The sequence below is a fragment of the Pteropus vampyrus genome, unplaced genomic scaffold (genome assembly GCF_000151845.1).
Source record: "Pteropus vampyrus isolate Shadow unplaced genomic scaffold, Pvam_2.0 Scaffold74, whole genome shotgun sequence".
NCBI classification, from domain to species: Eukaryota; Metazoa; Chordata; class Mammalia; order Chiroptera; family Pteropodidae; genus Pteropus; species Pteropus vampyrus.
This window is the reverse complement of record NW_011888855.1, coordinates 1,853,002-1,871,425: the sequence shown is the minus strand read 5'-3', so window position 1 is coordinate 1,871,425 and position 18,424 is coordinate 1,853,002. Positions and strand designations below refer to the sequence as shown.

Genomic DNA, 18,424 nt, shown 5'->3' with positions numbered 1-18,424 from the left:
CATTTTTGGCATCTGTTATTTTGGTGTGGAAATGAGATTCCAATTTCTTTACAGTACCACAAGAAAGGAAGTCAGTGGTCAGACATACTGGCAAGGGCCTTCTATGGAAAAAGGACAAACTTAAGGATAAAATGGTAGACATAACAAAAATGGCAGTCGGTCGTAAGTGCTCTGTCAAGCAAAAACTTGTGGGATTAAGAACGTTGCTAGTCTGTTGACTTCTCCTTCATTCACTGGTCATATTTTGGTTTTCATTTTTTTATATATATTTTTAATGTAAAATGTATATAACATAATATTTATCAATTTAACCACTGATTATTGTACAATACAATAGCATGAAATACATTTCACAGTGTTGCGTAACCATCACCATTCCTGTATACCTAAAACCTGTTTATCTTCCCAAACTGAAACTCTCTCGTTAACCAATAACTCATTCTCTCGTCCCCCTGGTAATCTCTATTCTACTGTCTTTCCCTATGAATTTGCCTGTTCTTCATGTAGATAATTCACAGAGGTGGAATCATACAATATTTGTCCTATATCTGACTGACTTCCCTTCCCATAACATTTTCAAGGTCAATCCATGTTAGAGCATATATCGAAATTTCATTCTTTTATAGCTGAATAATACTGCATTGTTAAGAACATACATTTTGTTTTTCCATTCATTTGGTGGACACTTGGTGTTACAGTTAAATTTTTTTAAATTTATTTTTATTTTATTTATTTTTTCATGGTGACATTGGTTAACGAAATCCAGTAAGTTTCAGCTGTACACTTTAACAGTACGGCATATATATATTTACACTGTGTTCACCTTCCACAGTTAGCTTTCTTTCTGTCACCACATATTTGATCCCCTATACCCCGTCTACCTCCCTCCCACTCCCTACCCCTCTGGTAACCACTAGTCCATTGTCCATAAGTCTCTGTTTGCTTGTTCTGTTCATTTGTTGCTTTTAGGTTTATATCCCACATATAAGTGATATCATGTGATTTTCAACTTTTTCTGTCTTATTTCACTTACCATGATTATCTTGAGGTCCATCCACGTTGTCGCAAATGACAGTATTTCATCTCTTCTAATGGCTGAGTGATATTCCATTGTATATATGTATCATAGCTTCTTTAGCCAATTACCTATTGTAGGACACTTCCGTTGCTTCCATGTCCTAGCCACTGTGAATAATGCTGCTATGAACATCGGTGTGCAAATATCTTTTCTGATATGGGTTTTCCAGTAGAGGGATTGCTGGATCATATAGTAGATCAATTCTTAGTTTTTTGAGGAACCTCCAAACTGTTTTCCATTGTGGCTGTACCAATTTGCATCCCATCAGCAGCGTATGAGGGTTCCTTTTACTCTCCATCCTCGCCAGCATTTGTTATTACTTGTCCTGTTGATTATAGCTATTCTAAGAGGTGGGAGATGGTATCTCATTATGGTTTTGATTTGCATTTCCCTAATAGCTAGCTATGTTGAGCATCTTTTCATATATTTGTTGGCCATTTCTATGTCTTCAGGTCCTCTGCCCATTTTTTGATTGGATCATTTGCTTTTTTGTTATTGAGTCGCATGAGTTCTCTGTACATTTTGGATACTAGGCCCTTATCGAAAGTGTTGCTTGCAAGCATATTTTTCCATTCGGATGGTTGTCTCTTTACCTTGTTGATGATTTCATTGCTGAGCAGAAGCTTTTTAGTTTGATGTAGTCCATTCATTTATTTTTGCTTTTATTTCCCTTGCCTTTGAGGTCAAATTCATAAAATCCTCTTTAAGTCCAAGGTCCTTGAGTTCAGTTCCTATGTTTTCTTCTATGCATTTTATTGTTTCAGGTCTTATATTCAGGTTTTTAATCCATTTTGAGTTAATTTTGGTGTGTGGTGATAGACAACAGTCTAATTTCATTCTTTTGCAGGTGGCTTTCCAGTTTTCCCAGCACCATTTATTAAAGAGGCTTTCCTTTCTCCACTGTATGTTTTTGGCTTTTCTGTCAAAAATTATTTGCCCATATAAATATGGGTTTACTTCTGGACTCTCGATTCTGTTCCACTTGTCCATGTGTCTGTCTTGCTGCCAATACCATGCCGTTTTGATTACTGTCACTTTGTAGTATAATTTGAAGTCGGGCAGAGTGATGCTTCCAGCCTCGTTCTTTTTTTCTCAAGATGGCTTTAGCGATTCGGGGTCTTTTGTGCTTCCATACAAATCTGATGATTTTTTGTTCTATTTCTTTAAAAAATGCCGATGGGATTTTGATGGGGATTGCATTAAATCTGTATAATGCTTTAGATAATATGGTCATTTTAACTATGTTGACTCTTCCAATCCAAGAACACAGAATATCTTTCCATTTCTTTGTATCTTCTGCGATTTCTTTTAAGAGGGTCTTATAGTTTTCATCATACAAGTCCTTCACATATTTCATTAGATTTATTCCTAGGTATATTATTTTTTGTTGCAATTGCAAACACTTCATTATTAGAGTATAGGAACACTATGGATTTTTGAACATTGATTTTTGTATCCAGAAACTTTACTGTATTTGTTTATTGTTTCTAGTAGTGTTCCTGTGGAGTCTTTAGGGTTTTCTATATAGAGAATCATTTAATCTGCAAATAATGACAGTTTCACTTCTTCATTTCCTATTTGGATGCCTTTTATATCTTTCTCTTGCCTGATTGCACATGCTAGGACCTCCAATGTTATATTGAATAACAGTGGCGATAGTGGACAGCTTTGCCTTGTTCCTCATCTTAGGGGGGAGGTTTTTAGTTTTTCACCATTAAGTATAATGTTGGCTGGGGTTTTGTCATATATGGCCTTTATGATGTTAAGGTACTTTCCTTCTATACCGATTTTGTTAAGTGTTTTGATCATAAATGGATGCTGTATCTTGTCGAGGGCTTTTTCTGCATCTATTGATATGATTATATGATTTTTTAATTTGTTTATGTGGTGTATCACATTAACCAATTGGTATATGTTGAAGCATCCCTGTGCCTCTGGGATGAAGCCCACTTGATTGTGGTGTATAATCTTTTTAATATGTTGCTGTATTCAGTTGGCTAGTATCTTATTTAGGATTTTTGCATCTGTGTTCATGAGAGATATCTATCGGTCTGTAGTTTTTTTGTGTGTTATCTTTACTAGGTTTTGGTATCAGAGTAATATTGGTCTCATAAAATGAGTTGGGAAGTATTGCCTCTTCAATTTTTTGCGAGAGTTTGAGGAGAACAGGTATTAAATCTTCGTTGAATGTTTGGTAGAATTCACTGGTGAAGCCATCTGGTCCTGGACTTTTTTTTGATGATTGTTTCAATTTCCATACTGCTGATCAGTCTATTTAAATTTTCCAGTTCTTCTTGATTCAGTCTAGGAAGGTTGTATTTTTCTAAGTACTGGTCCATTTCTTCTAGGTTATTAAATTTGGTGTTATATACTTTTTCATAGTATTTTTATATGATCCTCTGTATTTCTGCGATGTCAGTTGTAATTTCTTCTTTCATCCCTGATTTTGTTTGTGTCCTTTCTCTTTTTTCTTTAGTGAGTCTAGCCAGGGGGTTGTCAATTTTATTAACCTTCTCAAAGAACCAGCTCTTCATTGCATTTATTTTTTCTATTGTTTTTTTTGTTTGTTTGTTTTCAATTTCATTTATTTCTGCTCTAATTTTGATTATTTCTTCCATTCTGCTGACTTTAGGCTTCATTTGTTCTTCCTTTTCTAATTTTTTAAGATGAAGCGTTAGGTTGTTTATTTGGGCTTGTTCTTGTTTTTGGAGGTAGACCTGTAATGATATGAACTTTGCTCTTATGACTGCTTTTGCCATGTCCCAAAAGTTTTGATATATTGTACTATTATTATTCGTTTCTATGTATCTCTTGATCTCTCTCTTCTCTGGCCCAATTATTCTTCAGTAGCATGTTGTTTAATCTCCATGTATTTGTGGTTCTTCCTGATTTCTTTTTGCAGTTGATCTCTAGTTTCAAAGCATTATGATCAGAGAATATGAATGGTATGATTTCGGTCCTCTTATATTTGTTGAGGCTATCTCTGTGTCTTAGTATATGGTCCATCCTTGAGAATGTTCCATGTGCACTAGAGAAGAATGTATAAGCAGCTGTTTGGGGATGGAAGGCTCTGTAAATGTCAATTATGTCCAGTTGGTCTGATATGTCATTTAAGGATATTATTTCCTTATTGATTTTCCATTTGGATGATCTGTCCACATCCGACAGTGGGGTATTTAGGTCTGCTATTACGATAGTGTTTTGGTCTGTTTCACTCTTTAGTTCTAGTAGTAATTGCTTTACATATTTCGGGGCTCCTTGATTGGGAGAATAGATATTAGTAAGTGTTATGTCTTCTTGGTGCATGATTCCCTTTATCATTATGAAGTGTCCCTCAGTATCTTTCTTTCCCTTTTTATTTTGAAGTCTATTTCATCTGATATCAGTACTGCTACTCCCGCTTTTCTCTGAATGCCATTTGCTTGAAATATCATTTTCCACCCTTTCGCTTTGAGTCTATATTCGTCTTTGGAACTGAGGTATGTCTCTTGGAGGCAGCATATGGTTGGGTTTTGTTTTTGATCCATTCTGCAACTCTGCCTTTTTATTGGTGAGTTCAGTCCATTTACATTTAAGGTCATTTTATCTTTTGCTTTCTGGTAGCTCGGTGTTTCCATTACTTCCTTGTCCTTGTGCTTCTGTTTTCTTTATTTTGATTAGCTTTTGTGGGTTTTTTCTTCTGGTTTTTGCTTTATGTTATATATTTCAGTTCTGAGTCTTTGGTGTGTGGTTACCATTACGAATATGTAAAGGATAGTTATATATATACAGCTGTCCATTTTCTTCTGCGCGTGCCTTAACAACATTCCCATTTGCGAGTTTGGATCTTTGAATCCTACCCTTTTCAGTCATCGTTATCTCAATTTGTCCCTATGTATGCTGAATTTTCATGACTACCTTGCTGTAGCAATTCTCTTCTTAATGTTTAAGCTTATAATGCCCTGTTCTTAGTAAGGGTTGCCTCCTCTGCTTCTATTTGCCTGTTAGTCACCTTACTCCTAATTATGGTTTGTTTTTGTTTTGTTTTTGTTCTTTGTCATTTTGTTTTTGGTGAGCTGACCCCTTTATTTCCTGTAGTGCAGGCCTTGTATGTCTGGAAAGGTCTTTATTTCTCCTTCATATCCAAAGGAGAGCTTAGCTGGATACATTATTCTAGGCTGGTAGTTCCTTTCACTTAATAGTTTGAATATTTGATTCTACTCCTTCCTGGCTTATAAGATTTGTGCCGAGAAGTCCGACGATAATTTAATGGGTTTTCCTTTATAAGTTGCCATTTTCTTCTCCCTGGCTACCCTGAGAACTCTGTCTTTATCCTTGATTTTTGATAATTTTAATACAATGTGTCTTGGTGAAGGCCTTTGTGAGTTGAGGTAATTGAGTGTTCTGTTGACTTCTTGAATTCCAAGCTCCAGCTCATTCCTTAGATTTGGGAATTTCTCATCCACTATTTGTCTGAAAATGCTTTCTAATCTCTGCTCCTTTTCCTCCCCTTCAAGAATGCCCATTCTTATGTTTCCACTCCTGATGGTATCAGTTAGTTCTTGTATTTCTCTTTAATTATTTTTCATTCTTTGATTTCTTTCTTCTTCCTTCTGACTTAGTTCTAGATTTCTGTCTTCAATATCACTGATCTTTTCCTCCATTTGTTGACTTATTTTCCAAGCTTGTTATTTCATTTTCAACTCTTAGTGTGTTTTTAATCTCCAGAAGTTTTATTCTGTTCTTTTTGAGAGTTTCAATCTCCTTGCTAAAGAACGCATTCTGCTCATCTAGTTGTTTTTTCAATTCCTGAAATTGTTGATATGACTCGTTTCAGTCTCACTGAGGTTTTTCAGAAGTACCATCCGGAATTCTCTGTCACTTATGTCGCATATTTCTAGGTTTAAGCTTATTTTCTGGAGATTTTTCTCTTTCTGAGATGCCTTGTCACCTTGGTTGTTCATGGTGTTTAATGGACTATTTCTTCACTTGGACATTAATGGACGTATATTCTGCCTTTTTTATTTTATAAAAAAGAAAGAAAATTTATTTTATAATGGTCCCTAGCCTGTTACAAAGAAGGTATTCTTTTGGTTTCCAATAGGTGGTGTATAAGCCTCTTGGATGTCTGCTTTATATAAAGTCTTAATAATGTCTTCTTTTTCTTATAGATGTTTAATCATGCTCACTACCCTCAGTCTCAGTTCCTGACAGTGTTAGCGACAGTGACGGTAGCATTTGCTCAGATTCCCCTGGGGCTCCGCAGCATTCCATCTCTGAGGGTACGGGGAGAGGGGCCCTCCGGATTGAGGGATAGAGGCTGCGGCTCAGCCTCGGTTTTTCAACCTTGGCTTCTAAAAATCAACTATAACTATTGTGTCTCTACCGTCCCTGTTTCTCTGCCTTCTGCCCTGATGACTGGGCACCACCGCCAGCCCTATGGAGCTCACAGCTCTCCCAGGCAAGGCTGTTCTGGGAAGTTGCCACACTCCCCTCCCCTCCCCCTTCTCTCCTACAGGGAGCTCCAGGGACTGCAAGAGGCAGCTTCTCTATTTCTCCCAGTCTACCACCTGACACCCAGGGTTCTGACCTGTGGTAGCTCTTATATGCAGATCCCATGCTCAGAGGTGCTGGTGTGCAGTTTGTGTGTTTTTGTTGAGTTTTAGATGTTCGACTTATTGTTGTTTCAAAGGGAGAGATCTGGAGATGTCTCTCACTCCACCATGTTTCTCCAAACTCCAGAAAGTACTGAATCTCAATAGGGTTCCACCACCCGAGGAGACTGCATAACCAGTTTGCCAAGTTTTTCTTGATACAGTTCTGGTTCTTACAAACGACTTGGGATCCCTAGTCCTGTAGGATAAGTGTTAGGGAGAAGGGATTCTTAATGATCAGGAATTCAAGGTCTCAAGCACCTGCACCACCAGCCCAACCCACCAAACCTCCCGGACTGGAGCCACAGCAGCGGGAACAAGAAGGCGTCAGCAAGCCTGTTAGAGTTCATTTTGTGATACCCAAAAAAGATTTTACAGACTAATATCTGCATCTTCTTTCATTTCTTTCAGCAATGTTTGTAGTTTTCAGCATATAAGTCTTTTGCTTCCTTGCTTAAGTTTATTCCTAAGAATTTGTACTCTCTTCAATGCTATTTTAAATGAAAATTTTTTTTATTGTTCTTTGTTAGTGTCTAGAAACTGATTTTGGTTTGGTTTGTTGATTTTGTACGTTTCAACTTTGCTGATTTCACATATTAGTTGTGACAACTACAAACATCATTTTATTCCAGTTTGGGTGCCTTTCACTTTTTCTCTCGCCTGATTGTTCTGGCTAGGACTTCAGTACTATATGTTGAATAGACATCCTTCTCTTGTTCCTTAAAGGAAAAGCTTTCTTTCAGTCTTTCGTCGTTGCGTATGTTAGCTGTGGGATTTTTCACATATGGTTTTTATGATGTTGAGGTAGTTAGTTTCCTTCTGTTCCTCGTTGAGAGTTTTCATCATGAAAATGTGTTGTCAAATGATTTTGCTACATCAATTGAGATGATCATTTGATTTTAACTCATTCTATTACATGGTGTATCAACATTGATTTTTTTTCGTGTTGTGATCCTTGCATTCCAGGAATAAGTCTTACTTTGTCATGATATATAATCCTTTTACTATGCTGTTGGACTCAATTGGATAATATTTTGCATCAATATTCATGAGGGACATTAACCTACAGTTTTATTGTAGCATCTTTGGTCACACAGAATAGATCAGGAAACATTTCCTCCTCTTCAAGGTTTTGGAAGAGTTTGAGAAGGGTTAGTGTTAAATCTTTAAACTATTGGTAGAATTCACTGGTGAAGGTCCTGAGCTTTTTCTGTGTTGGAAGGTTTTTGATTACTGATTCACTCTCTTTACTATGTCTACTCATTTTCTTTCTTCAGTCTTGGTAAGTTGTGTGTTTCTAGAAATTTGTCCATTTCATCTAGGTTATCCATTTTATTGGCATACAGTTATTCATAGTACAGTTGACCCTTGAACAAAAGGTTTGAACTGCATGGTCCACTTATTTATTAAATAAAAACCACAGATTTTATTTAATATATTGGAAACATTTTTTGAGATTTCCTTACTACCATGAAGCAATTATTTCAACTAGACTAAACTACAATAAAGCAGTCATCAATGGATGAGTCGTTATACGTGTAAGTAGATACAAATTTTTTCATTTTCGATGTCTAATATAACATCTACACTTTTTATGTAAGATAGTATTGATGTAGCTACTGACAATTCATCTTATAAGCAGATCATCGATACAGTACTATAAATGAATTTCCCTTATAATTTTCTTTAAAAAATATTTTATCTTACATCTTTGTAAGAACACCGTGTATAATACACATACAAAATATGTGTTCATTGTTATCCAGTCAGTCAAAAGTAGGCTCCTAGTTAAGTTTTGGGGGAGTCAAAAGCTTTACACAGACAATCCGCGTTGTCCAGGGTCAGCTATACTCATAATCCTTTTTATTTCTGTAAAATTTACACTTGATGTGACCTCTCTTCTGATTTTAGTTGTCTTTTGTTTTTCTTATTTAGCTAAAGGCTTTTCATTATGTTGATTTTTTGATTATGCTGATTTTCTGAAGAACTAACTCTTGGCCTTTATGATTTGTTTTCTAGTCTCCATCTCTGCCATATTATTTCCTTCCACTGCTAACTTTGGGTTTAGTTTTTTTCTTTTTCTAGTTCCTTAAGGTGTGGTTTGTTAACTTGAGACCTTTTTTAATGTAAGCACTTACAATTATAAATTTCCTTGAGCACTGGTTTGTTTTGATATGCTGTAATTTCATTGTCATTTATCTCAAGATATTTTCTAATTTCCCTTGTGATGTGTTGCTTAATTTCCACATAGTTTTGAATTTTCTTCATTATTGATTTCTAGTTTTATCCCATTGTGGTAAGAAAAAATACTTTGTATGGTTTCAGTCTTTTAAAATTTATTGAGACTTGCTTTTATGGCCTAACAGCTGGTTTGTTTTGGAGAATGTTCCACATACACTTGAGGAGGATGTGTATTATGCTATTGTTGAGTGGATTGTTCTGTATTATATCTGTTATTCAAATCCTCTTCATCTTTTTCTCAATAATTTCAGTTGCCCTAAGTTCATTGTTCTTTCTTCTGCCTGCTTAAATTTGCTTCTGAAAACCTAAGAACTTTTTCCTGTGTTATTGTACTTTTCAGCTCCAGAACTTTTTTGGTTCCTTTCTATAATTTCTATCTCTATTGATATCTGCTGTTCATATATTTTCCTATTAGTCCTCTTCTAGCAAGTCTGCTGTCTGTGCTTCCTCGGTGATGATTTCTTGTGACTTTTTGCTGAAAACTGGACATTTGAATCTTATAATGTAACTCTGGAAATCAGAGTCTCCTCTTTCCCCAGGGTTTTTATTCATTTTTTCAGTTGCTAAGTGTCTCTGATCAGCCTGAGGTAAAAGCTTAAGGTCTTCTCAGGTCTTTCCTAAGCCTGGGTCCTCCCTGGACCTGTGTAGCTTTCTAAATTTCCCTGTATAGGTGTTTGCTTAAAAAAAAAAAAAAAATTATCTCACATGTTTCTTGGCACAGCTTAATTTGGTCCTGTGCTCTGGGTCTCACAAGGCTGCAATCCAGGTGTCATCAGCCAGACTGCATTCTCTTCTCAGGGCTCAACCAGGGAAGAATCTTCTCAATCATTCAGAGTATTAGCAGAATTCAGTTCGTGGCTTCGTGACTGAGGGTCCTAGCTCCTTAATAATAGTTTTCTGGCTGGAGTCCATCAATTTATAGAGGTCGTTCATGCAGTTGCTTTTGAATATCCTAATCCTTAAATGTTTGGCTCCCAAAGGGGAGGAAAAAATAAAACCACCATTTTTCCACTAGAAGCTCCTTTAGCTGGTAAGGGATGCAACAATGGCTGTCTGCAGCTCCCTGGTCAAAAGCAGCAATCAGAACACAGAACCTGGTAGTTGGAGGACAAAGTCCTTACTGCCTACCCTGGCTCTGGCAAGTTGCACCAAGAACACAGGGGTGAGCAGCTACCACTGCACTAAAAGCTAAAATTGACCAAACTCAACCACAAGTTACCAGCCACGACTATTCAAATAGACGCCCGAGTTCCAAAATAATTACATCAGATTCTGCAACTCCAGTTCTTGTCTGAGTAGAGAGACTCCTGCTGCTTCCTCCTCCACTAACTTCTCTGATGTTACTCTGTTCATATCTGCCACCTCGTCACAGTCACTAAAACAGTCCTGTGCTCTGCTGTCTGTAAGGAGGACGCTGAGCTCGAGGTGAAGCTCATCGGGGCTTTTTCTACTATCCAAGTCACAATACTTTGTTTTTGAACAAAACATTATACCCATCGGTGTCCCCACCCACTGCCTATAATCTTGATGACTTTTTTTAAAGCCTGCTCTTTTGGAACTAATTTGTTCCTTCATCCTCACCTCCACCAACAAACACACACACACAGGCCTTCCCTCAAGCGGCCATATTAACAGCTCACTTGCCTTTATTTTACCCGATTAAATGCAGATGTATATATAAAACACATGTACATTTTTTTTCCTTGTCAATGCCCTCAAGAGGGCAAGGTGGCATCATTAAGAGCAGAGTTAAGATGAGGGATTAAATCCTGGCTTTGTAACGTGACCCTGGACACACTTTCTAACCTATGCCTTAATTTAATCCCTTGTAAAATGGGGATAACAGCGCCTTCCTTGCAGGGCATTGTCCCAACTGAAGTGTTCTCATGTAAAGTGCTCAGAGGCGTGCAGACACGGAAGTGCTGTTATCACGGCCCATCTGTTCTAGGGTCATGCACGTGTGAACAGCGCTCTTTCCCACGCTAGGGTCTTACCTTTCAGCATCTTGCTCCCTCAGTGTGCCTCGAGGACAGGGGCAGGCCGCTGCCTCTCCTCTCCTGCCATCCAGGAGTTAGCGCCCCTGGGAAGTACAGGGAACCCAGCATGCTTGGTAGGGGTGCTGGTGGGGCACTTTTCAGAACCATAATCCCTGATGTCTTTGGGGGCTCTGGGCAGAGACGCAGCCCTGCTCGTGACCCCCCCGCCCCCAGAGACTGGACAGGATTAGACTCATTAGAGTCTTGAGTTTAAAAACAGCTCCAGCCCAATGTGCCCGTGCCAGGGATTTACTTAACTCCTGAGCCTCCATTTCTTTACCTGTAAAGTTAGGTTAAAATAGATCAACTGATAACAGCAATATGGATGAAATGTTGGCAAAAGAGACAGAATAATGTGTCAAGAACAGTCCTGGGGAGGGTGATATCGAGGGGGCCTGATGGAGCCTTCTGGGCCCCGGGTCTGGGTGGTGGGGACTGAGTGAATGCAGATTTAAAACATCAAGTTATCCACTGAAATCAGTGAAGGGCCCACCCTCGAACCTGCAGCCATAGCCTGAGACAACACCCAAGTGGCATCTGCCCCTGCCTCCCGGCTTTGCTTCCACACAAAGGCTGTGGACCCTGCCCCAACCCATCGGCCCGGGGCCTCTCCGGCCTCATGCCCTGGACAGAGGGGCAGTGCCGCATGACTTGGGAAAGCTTTCACACCCCCATGTTGTCTATTAGTTTTCTCCCCCATTCTTTGATATAAAAAGACTTTTAGTCTTTCGTTCAGAGCCACACAAGCTCCCCAGCTGCCCCTCACCTCGTCAGCTGCCCCCCAAGCCCTTCCCTGCACTGAGCACCCACTGCAGACGGCATTCCCGAGGCTCTGCTCTCTGGCACCAGCTGTTCTCCGAGCTAGGGGCCACCTGGATGGAGGGGGCGAGGCACCCGCAGGCCCCCTGCAGGCCCATCCAAACACCCACACTTCTCCCCTCACTGGGCCCTCTCCTCCCTCTTTAACCCGCGCTAGCCCACTCACCACGCAGCAGCCGCGGGGAGCTGGTGAAGATGCGAAGCCACCACAGGGCACCCACGCCAGTCCCACAGGAAGGGCCGGCGACATCGTGGAGAGGACGTGGACAGTGACAGTTTGGACCTGGAGGTGACGGCTCTATCGGAAATCCCTCGGAAGGCAAGTTGGAAGGATTTTTGAAGAAACTGACTTGAAGAAAGATGAAACCAAATGTATGCTAAAGTAGCAAAGGATAAGATCATCGATGCTCTTAAAGCTTGTGTTAAAAATCCCCCAAGAACACGTCACCAGTCAGAAAACACAGTGGTAGATATGTGTATCAAGTCATTACGTTGTACACCTTGGACTAATACAATGTTATGTCAATTATATTCAATAAAACTGGAAAAATTAAAATCCACAAAGTAATGAAAAAATTTAAGTTGGAAATGATTTTTTAATGTATCAATAGTAGTTCGCATATGAAAGTTATAGGATTGTCTGAGTTTGAAAAACACTGAAAATAGGCTTGACATGTACCTGAAGGCACTGGTGCCGTTGGACTCATCCTTACTGCACGACGGAAACACTGCTTGACTCTGAGGGACCATCAGCTGCATTAACTCCTGATCAGAGAACTGAGAAAGTTTGTGCTGGGATGCTGTAAGTCTGCCCTTAATGACTCCAAAGTTAAAACAGCAGCAGTAGAAACTGCATTGAGATAAAGACATGGATTTCTATTGAATGTTCAATCAAGAGCAAATTCCCTGTGAAAAGAGAGGAGAACCTTCCCGGAGCAAAAGACAGCCATGCATGCAAAGAGCTGAGCTTCTCTGTACAATGACCAAAATCCTTCTGGAAATAGAAACCCTCCACAATCATTATCAAGGTCAGCTCATTTCCCACAAGAGAAACATAGTAATTCAGGAAAAGCAAAGGAACGCTTCTGACAAAAACTACTCAGAAGGAATTCAGTTTAACACATGTCCCTGACGCTCTAGGTGAAGCATCTGGCAGAGGCCTGAGAGGCCCACCAGAGAACCCTAGGAACCAGATTGCTGAGGAAGGAGGAGCACGGAGCTGTGACGGTGCAGGGAACCAGGGTGCCGTGTCCGTGCTCCAGATAGCCCAGCAAAGCCCAGGCACTGGGAATCCGCCCCTGCCCCGGGCGCTGGCTGAGGCACTGGTCCCCTCTTCAGACCCAAGTGTTTCCCAGAGGCTCAGGGACTGATCCCAAGAGCACCTGTCCTTCCCCCTATTCAGGAAAATGAGGATGACACTCCCAGGAATTCTCAATTTTCTCCTCCAGTGGTCTTCCTTGGCCCAATAAATACCCCAGCAACAACAGAAAAATCTGCACCAGGCACTGGATTCCCCCTTCTGTCCACACAGCCTGAGGCACAGTCAGCTGGACCCAGAACCTCGGCTACACTCCGCTCCGTAACCTCCATACTGCAGTAACTGCTGCTTCTCTTTAGTTCAAAGGTTATTCAGTGGTTCAAATCAGAATCTTGATAGAATTATTCTAGAACAATTAGTACCTGAAGAATATTTAAATGTGAATCTTCTAAATTAATTACTTCTACTTCGTTTTATTTGTAGGTAGTATTAATATAGAATTTATTAATAAGTCCACTAAAGTGATCCGTAAATACAGCAATAACTTGGGTTCTAAAATGATTTTAACCATTTCTTTTAATTTTATTGCTATTATTTATGTGATTACACAATAGCTCAAATGAAAGTTTCATAATACTCTAAGTTTTAGAATACGATTTATAAATGTATAATATAAAATGTAATCTTATGACAAACTTATTTCCATCTTATTTGGCTCCTGGATAGCATAAAAAGAATACTTTTGTTTTGCTACTTAACAAGTTTCTTCTGTTGACCCAGAAAAAGAGCAATTTCTTCTCTCTCTAAAATAATGTTGCATTTTCTCTCATTTAGTTTTACTTAGTGAAACTAAACATAAATGGAAGTTCTAAAGTACAACTTTAAGCCCCAATTAAAGACTGTAATTGCTGAGTTTAAAAGTGAGTCTTGTTCCTTTTATTCCGTCTAGAGAACGAGAGGGTGAGAGGACAGCTCTGGAGCTGCCGGGTCACTCGCCCCACGATCTGTACTGCGCGTGCATTCATTCCACAGGACTCAGCTTGCTTCCGTGAACCACAGGCTGGATTTTGTCTAGTTTTAAGATTAATGTGTTTATGTAAGAATTTATGTTTGTGTAAATTATAACTCAGAAAATAAAAATAAATGTAAATAAACTGCCTAGAGTGACATCAGCAAGATGGAGGACCAGGAAGCCCCAGGACTTCATCCCCCAGGAAGACAAAACTAGAGACTGGCTAACGTAACGTTATGGGAGCTCCAGCGATCAGGCAAAGATCTGTTAACGACCAAGCCCCATCAAGAAACGGCTCCATTCAAAACAGGAAATTGAAGGCATTTTTACTTGCCTTTGCCCCACTCTCTCTCCAGTGTGGCACAGCATGGTTTGGCGGAATTGGCCTGGTCCCCATACCCTTTCGGAAACCAGAGAGAGCAAAGCAGACTGAACATGATCTCATAGAAGAAACTATGAAACACACACACACACAAAAACCCTGTTAGGACTAAAAAAATGAATATATACCGCCTTCCTAAGGAGTCTTTTTAGATATTTTTATCTATTCACCCCCTACCCCCAACGATAAGGGAACAATATCACTCCCGTTAAGAATGCATGGTCTAGTGCAAATAATAGTAATAATAATGTAGCATGGAGTTAATAACATATAAAAGTAAAATATATAACATTAATAGCATAACGAGGGGAGAAATGGAAGTTTACTGTTGTCAGATTCTTACATTATAAGTGAAGTATATCATTTGAAGGCAGACTGATAAGTTTAAGATGAATATAGTAACTGAATAATTCCTTAAAAAGAATGCATATGTTATCCAGAAATATATATAAAGGGCAATATACCATAACGAGATTTTATCACACTACACATTCATGAGGCATAGGAGCAAAACAGATCTCTTATATTTGGTGGTATTTTGAGATTTTCATCTATATGCACAGATGATATAGGTCCACATTTTTTTGACTCTACATTTAATTTTTAAATTAAATATAAGCTACAGATAAAAAGTCTCACACTATTATAATTGTAAGGAAACTCATATAACAAGATGTTTAGACTAGTATTTCTCAAACTTGTTTTGCAGACTAAATATATTTTTACTTTATCAAGTATGGCATTAATAACAATCATCTTTATCACCAGCATTTCCTTTAAAAAGGACATTTAACATCAAAACATAATAAAGGATTATTGTTTTGATTATCCTTTATGAAAACCTCTTTGGTGTACTGACTTTTTTTCTACTGATAGGTGAAAGCTTCAGACCAGCTCAGTGCTTCACAATCCAGCATTTTATCCTCACCCCTGGTTTAATCCTCTCTCCCGCCACCGCACCCCCACAATTAGCTAGTTCATCAGCCAGAGGAGGTCCAGGTGCCTACCGACATGCTTGTTCCTCCCCACTCCTGAAGTACCCACCACCTTTGCAGACCGTCTACTGGTTCTCCCATCTTCTTCTATGTTTCTTGAGCCCCATCTTTTCTTGGAGACCCAAGTCTTATCTCCCATGATCCTCTATTTAAAGTGAAGCATTTCAGCAAACCCTTACTTAGTTCTTATCTTCCCTTCAAGAAACTAAACTGAGGCCTGTCTTTTCATACTTTTTGCCATGTTTTTCCAACAACTAAAATAGCTTTCTCTGTAAGAAAATTTCTGCCAATACTACTTTAAAATAAATGATTTTCTTTCTTATCAAAACAAACTGTTCTAACTAAAAAATTCGGCGAAGTTGCAGGATACAAGGTCAGCATACAAAAATCAGTTGTGTTTCTATATGCTATCAACAATCCAAAAGGAAAATTAAGAAAACAATTCCATTTTCAGTCAGCATCAACAAGAATAAAATAGGAATAAATTTAACCAAGGAAATGAAAGACTTGTACACTGAACACTATTTAAAACTATACAATGAAGAGAAATTAAAGGAGACACAAATAAATGGGAAGATATTCTGGGTTGATGGGTTGGAAAACAATATGTTAAGATACCATTACTACCCAAACTAATCTAGAGAATCAACACAACCCAACAAGATCCCAAAACCACTTTTGCAAAAGTAGGAAAACTCACCCTGAAACTCAGGAACCTCAGGGATCTCCAATTAGCCTAAACAATCTTGAAAAATAACGATGTTAGAGGTCTTGCACTTGCTGATTTAAAATCTTTTACAAAGCTACAGTAATAAACATGGTATAGTACCATCAAAAAGACAGACATATAGACCAGTGTAACAGAGAACCCATAATAAGCCCTATCATATATGGTCAAATCGTTTTTGACAAGGGCGCCAAGATCATTCAGTGGGGAAAGGACAGTCTTTCTATAAATGGTGCTGAGAAAACTGGGTATATACATGCAAAAGAATAAAGTTGAATCTTTGCCTTGCATCATATGTAAAAACTCAAAATGAATCAAAGAACTAAAACTATAGAACTCTTAAACAAGGGAAAAGCTTCATGGCATTGGATTTGGCAATGATTCCTTAGATATGATACCAAAAAGCACAAACGACAAAAAAACTAAATAAATTGTACCACATCAAAATTTAAAACTTGTGCAAGAAAGGACACTATCAACAGAATAAAAGGGCGACCTACAAAATGGGAGAAAATATCTGCAAATCATAACTGGTAAAAGGTTAATACCTAGAATATATAAAAAAACTTCCCATTGCTTTAAAAAAACCTCATTAAAAATGAGCAAGAAGTTTAAATAAATATTTCTCCAAAGATATACAAATGGTCAATAACCTCATGAAAAGATGCTAATCACTAATCTTTAGAGAACTACAAATCAAGTCCACAATGAGATACATACCACTTTATACATGTTAGGATGATTATTATCAAAAAACAAGAGTTGGCAAGGATGTGGAGAAATTGGAACCCTTGTGCACTGCTGGTGGGGATGTAAAATAGTACAGCTGTGATGGAAAACTGGCAGTTCTTCAAAAAATGAAAAACAGAATTATATGACTCAACGATTTTACTTCAGTGTATATTCCCCCCAAAATTGAAAGTTGTGAATTAAACGGATATTTGTACACCCATGTTCACAGCAGCATCGTTCACACTAGCCAAGAAATGGGAGCGTCCATCGATGGAAGAATGGATAAACAATGTGGTATATTTATGTGTGTGTGTGTGTGTGTGTGTGTGTGTGTGTGTGTATAATGGATTATTACTCAGCCTTAAGAAGGAAATTCTGTCATATGCTACCAAATGAAATTACTTTGAGGAGATATGCTGAGTGAAATAAGCCAATCACAAAAGAACAAATACTGTATGATTCCACGTAGATGAGATTCCCAGAGGGGTCCAATTCAGAGACACACGGGTGTTTGCACGGGGCAGGGTGAAAGGAGAATGAGCAATTAGTATTCAATGGGGACACAGTTTCTGCTTCAGAAGATGAAAAAAATTCTGGAATGGATGGTGGTGATGGTCACACAATGTGATTGTACTTAATGCTGCTGAACTGTACACTTAAAAATGGTTAAAATGATAAACTTTGTTATATATGTTTTGCCACAATAAAAAAAAAGAAAACATCTAATAACAGTACTTACCGTGACACGGTGTTTGGAGAATGGGGCACACACTATGTGTGGCCCCCCATCACAAGCCCTTTCTCTGACCTTCCTCGCCTCCTGAGGGCCTGGCTCCCAGCAAGGCCACGTTCAACTGAGAAAGCTGAGGCTCAGGTCTCCCGACTCCAGGTCCCTGATCTTGCCACTCACAGGTGGAGCTCAGGTGCTGGATCTCCCCCGGGGACTCTCTCCTGACCTGCCTGTTCAAAGGCCAGTTTTTCTAGAAACCAGGGCCAGCGCCCAGGGCATGGTGTGGGCAAGCCCGTGATGGCGCCCAGGCCCCTTCTCGCCAGCACACAGACTCCAGACCTCATGACACATATGCCACGTGTACGTCTCCAGTCACCATGCAACTCTCCTGGAGCACAAAAGCAACTCGATGTGTCAAGCAACTCCCGACCCCAGGCTTGCGAGGCCTCGATGCACAGGAGGATGGTCAGAGGGACACCTTCTCCCTCGGGCCCGATGGCTCCGTGTCATCTATTAGCTGCCAATCTGCAATCACCTGTCATTTTAGATACACAGCTCCTGTCATTCTGAATTAAAGACACTCTCACCAAAACAGCTCTCCAAGTAATTATAAAGTAACTTACAATTAGCGCCAAAGAAAAATGGGAGAATCCAATCGGATGGACAAAACCTGGCCCCTCGACCTCTGTCATTGTTCCAAGCACAGCCAGGGGGTAGGGGAGTCGGGGTCAAGCAGGATGGGGTCCAATCTGTTTCCCATGATTGGCTCTGGGACCAGGGA

General features: G+C 39.2%; 1 protein-coding gene across 4 annotated transcripts; it reads right to left on the bottom strand.

The window, feature by feature from the left end:
• Positions 1–6,727: 6,727 nt before the first annotated feature.
• Positions 6,728–16,571, bottom strand: LOC111741135. Of its 4 annotated transcripts, XM_023531889.1 has the most exons (6): positions 16,155–16,571; positions 14,412–14,477; positions 12,487–12,657; positions 11,974–12,156; positions 11,755–11,860; positions 9,641–11,268 (listed from the first exon to the last, which is right to left on the bottom strand). In XM_023531889.1, exons 2-6 carry the CDS (start codon positions 14,444–14,446, stop codon positions 11,242–11,244), a joined length of 522 nt encoding a protein of 173 aa, XP_023387657.1. In that variant the 5' UTR covers positions 14,447–14,477; positions 16,155–16,571; the 3' UTR covers positions 9,641–11,241. The 4 variants fall into 4 exon arrangements, 1 of the variants encoding a protein (XP_023387657.1); XR_002780893.1 differs by lacking the exon at positions 16,155–16,571 and adding an exon at positions 6,728–6,910 and having other exon boundaries at positions 10,947–11,032; positions 11,755–12,156; positions 12,487–15,885; XR_002780894.1 differs by lacking the exons at positions 11,755–11,860; positions 16,155–16,571 and adding an exon at positions 6,728–6,910 and having other exon boundaries at positions 10,947–11,032; positions 12,487–15,885.
• Positions 16,572–18,424: the final 1,853 nt, after the last annotated feature.

Excerpts from the sequence above, each read along its gene's own strand:
- LOC111741135 (XM_023531889.1), bottom strand. The coding sequence starts at position 14,446 with ATGCTGTGCCACACTGGAGAGAGAGTGGGGCAAAG. Across the intron at positions 12,157-12,486 it reads AACGGCACCAGTGCCTTCAG|TCAGTTTCTTCAAAAATCCT; the intron begins GTACATGTCAAG and ends TCTTTCTTCAAG. Across the intron at positions 11,269-11,754 it reads CTTGGGGGGCAGCTGACGAG|GTAAAGAAATGGAGGCTCAG; the intron begins GTGAGGGGCAGC and ends CTAACTTTACAG.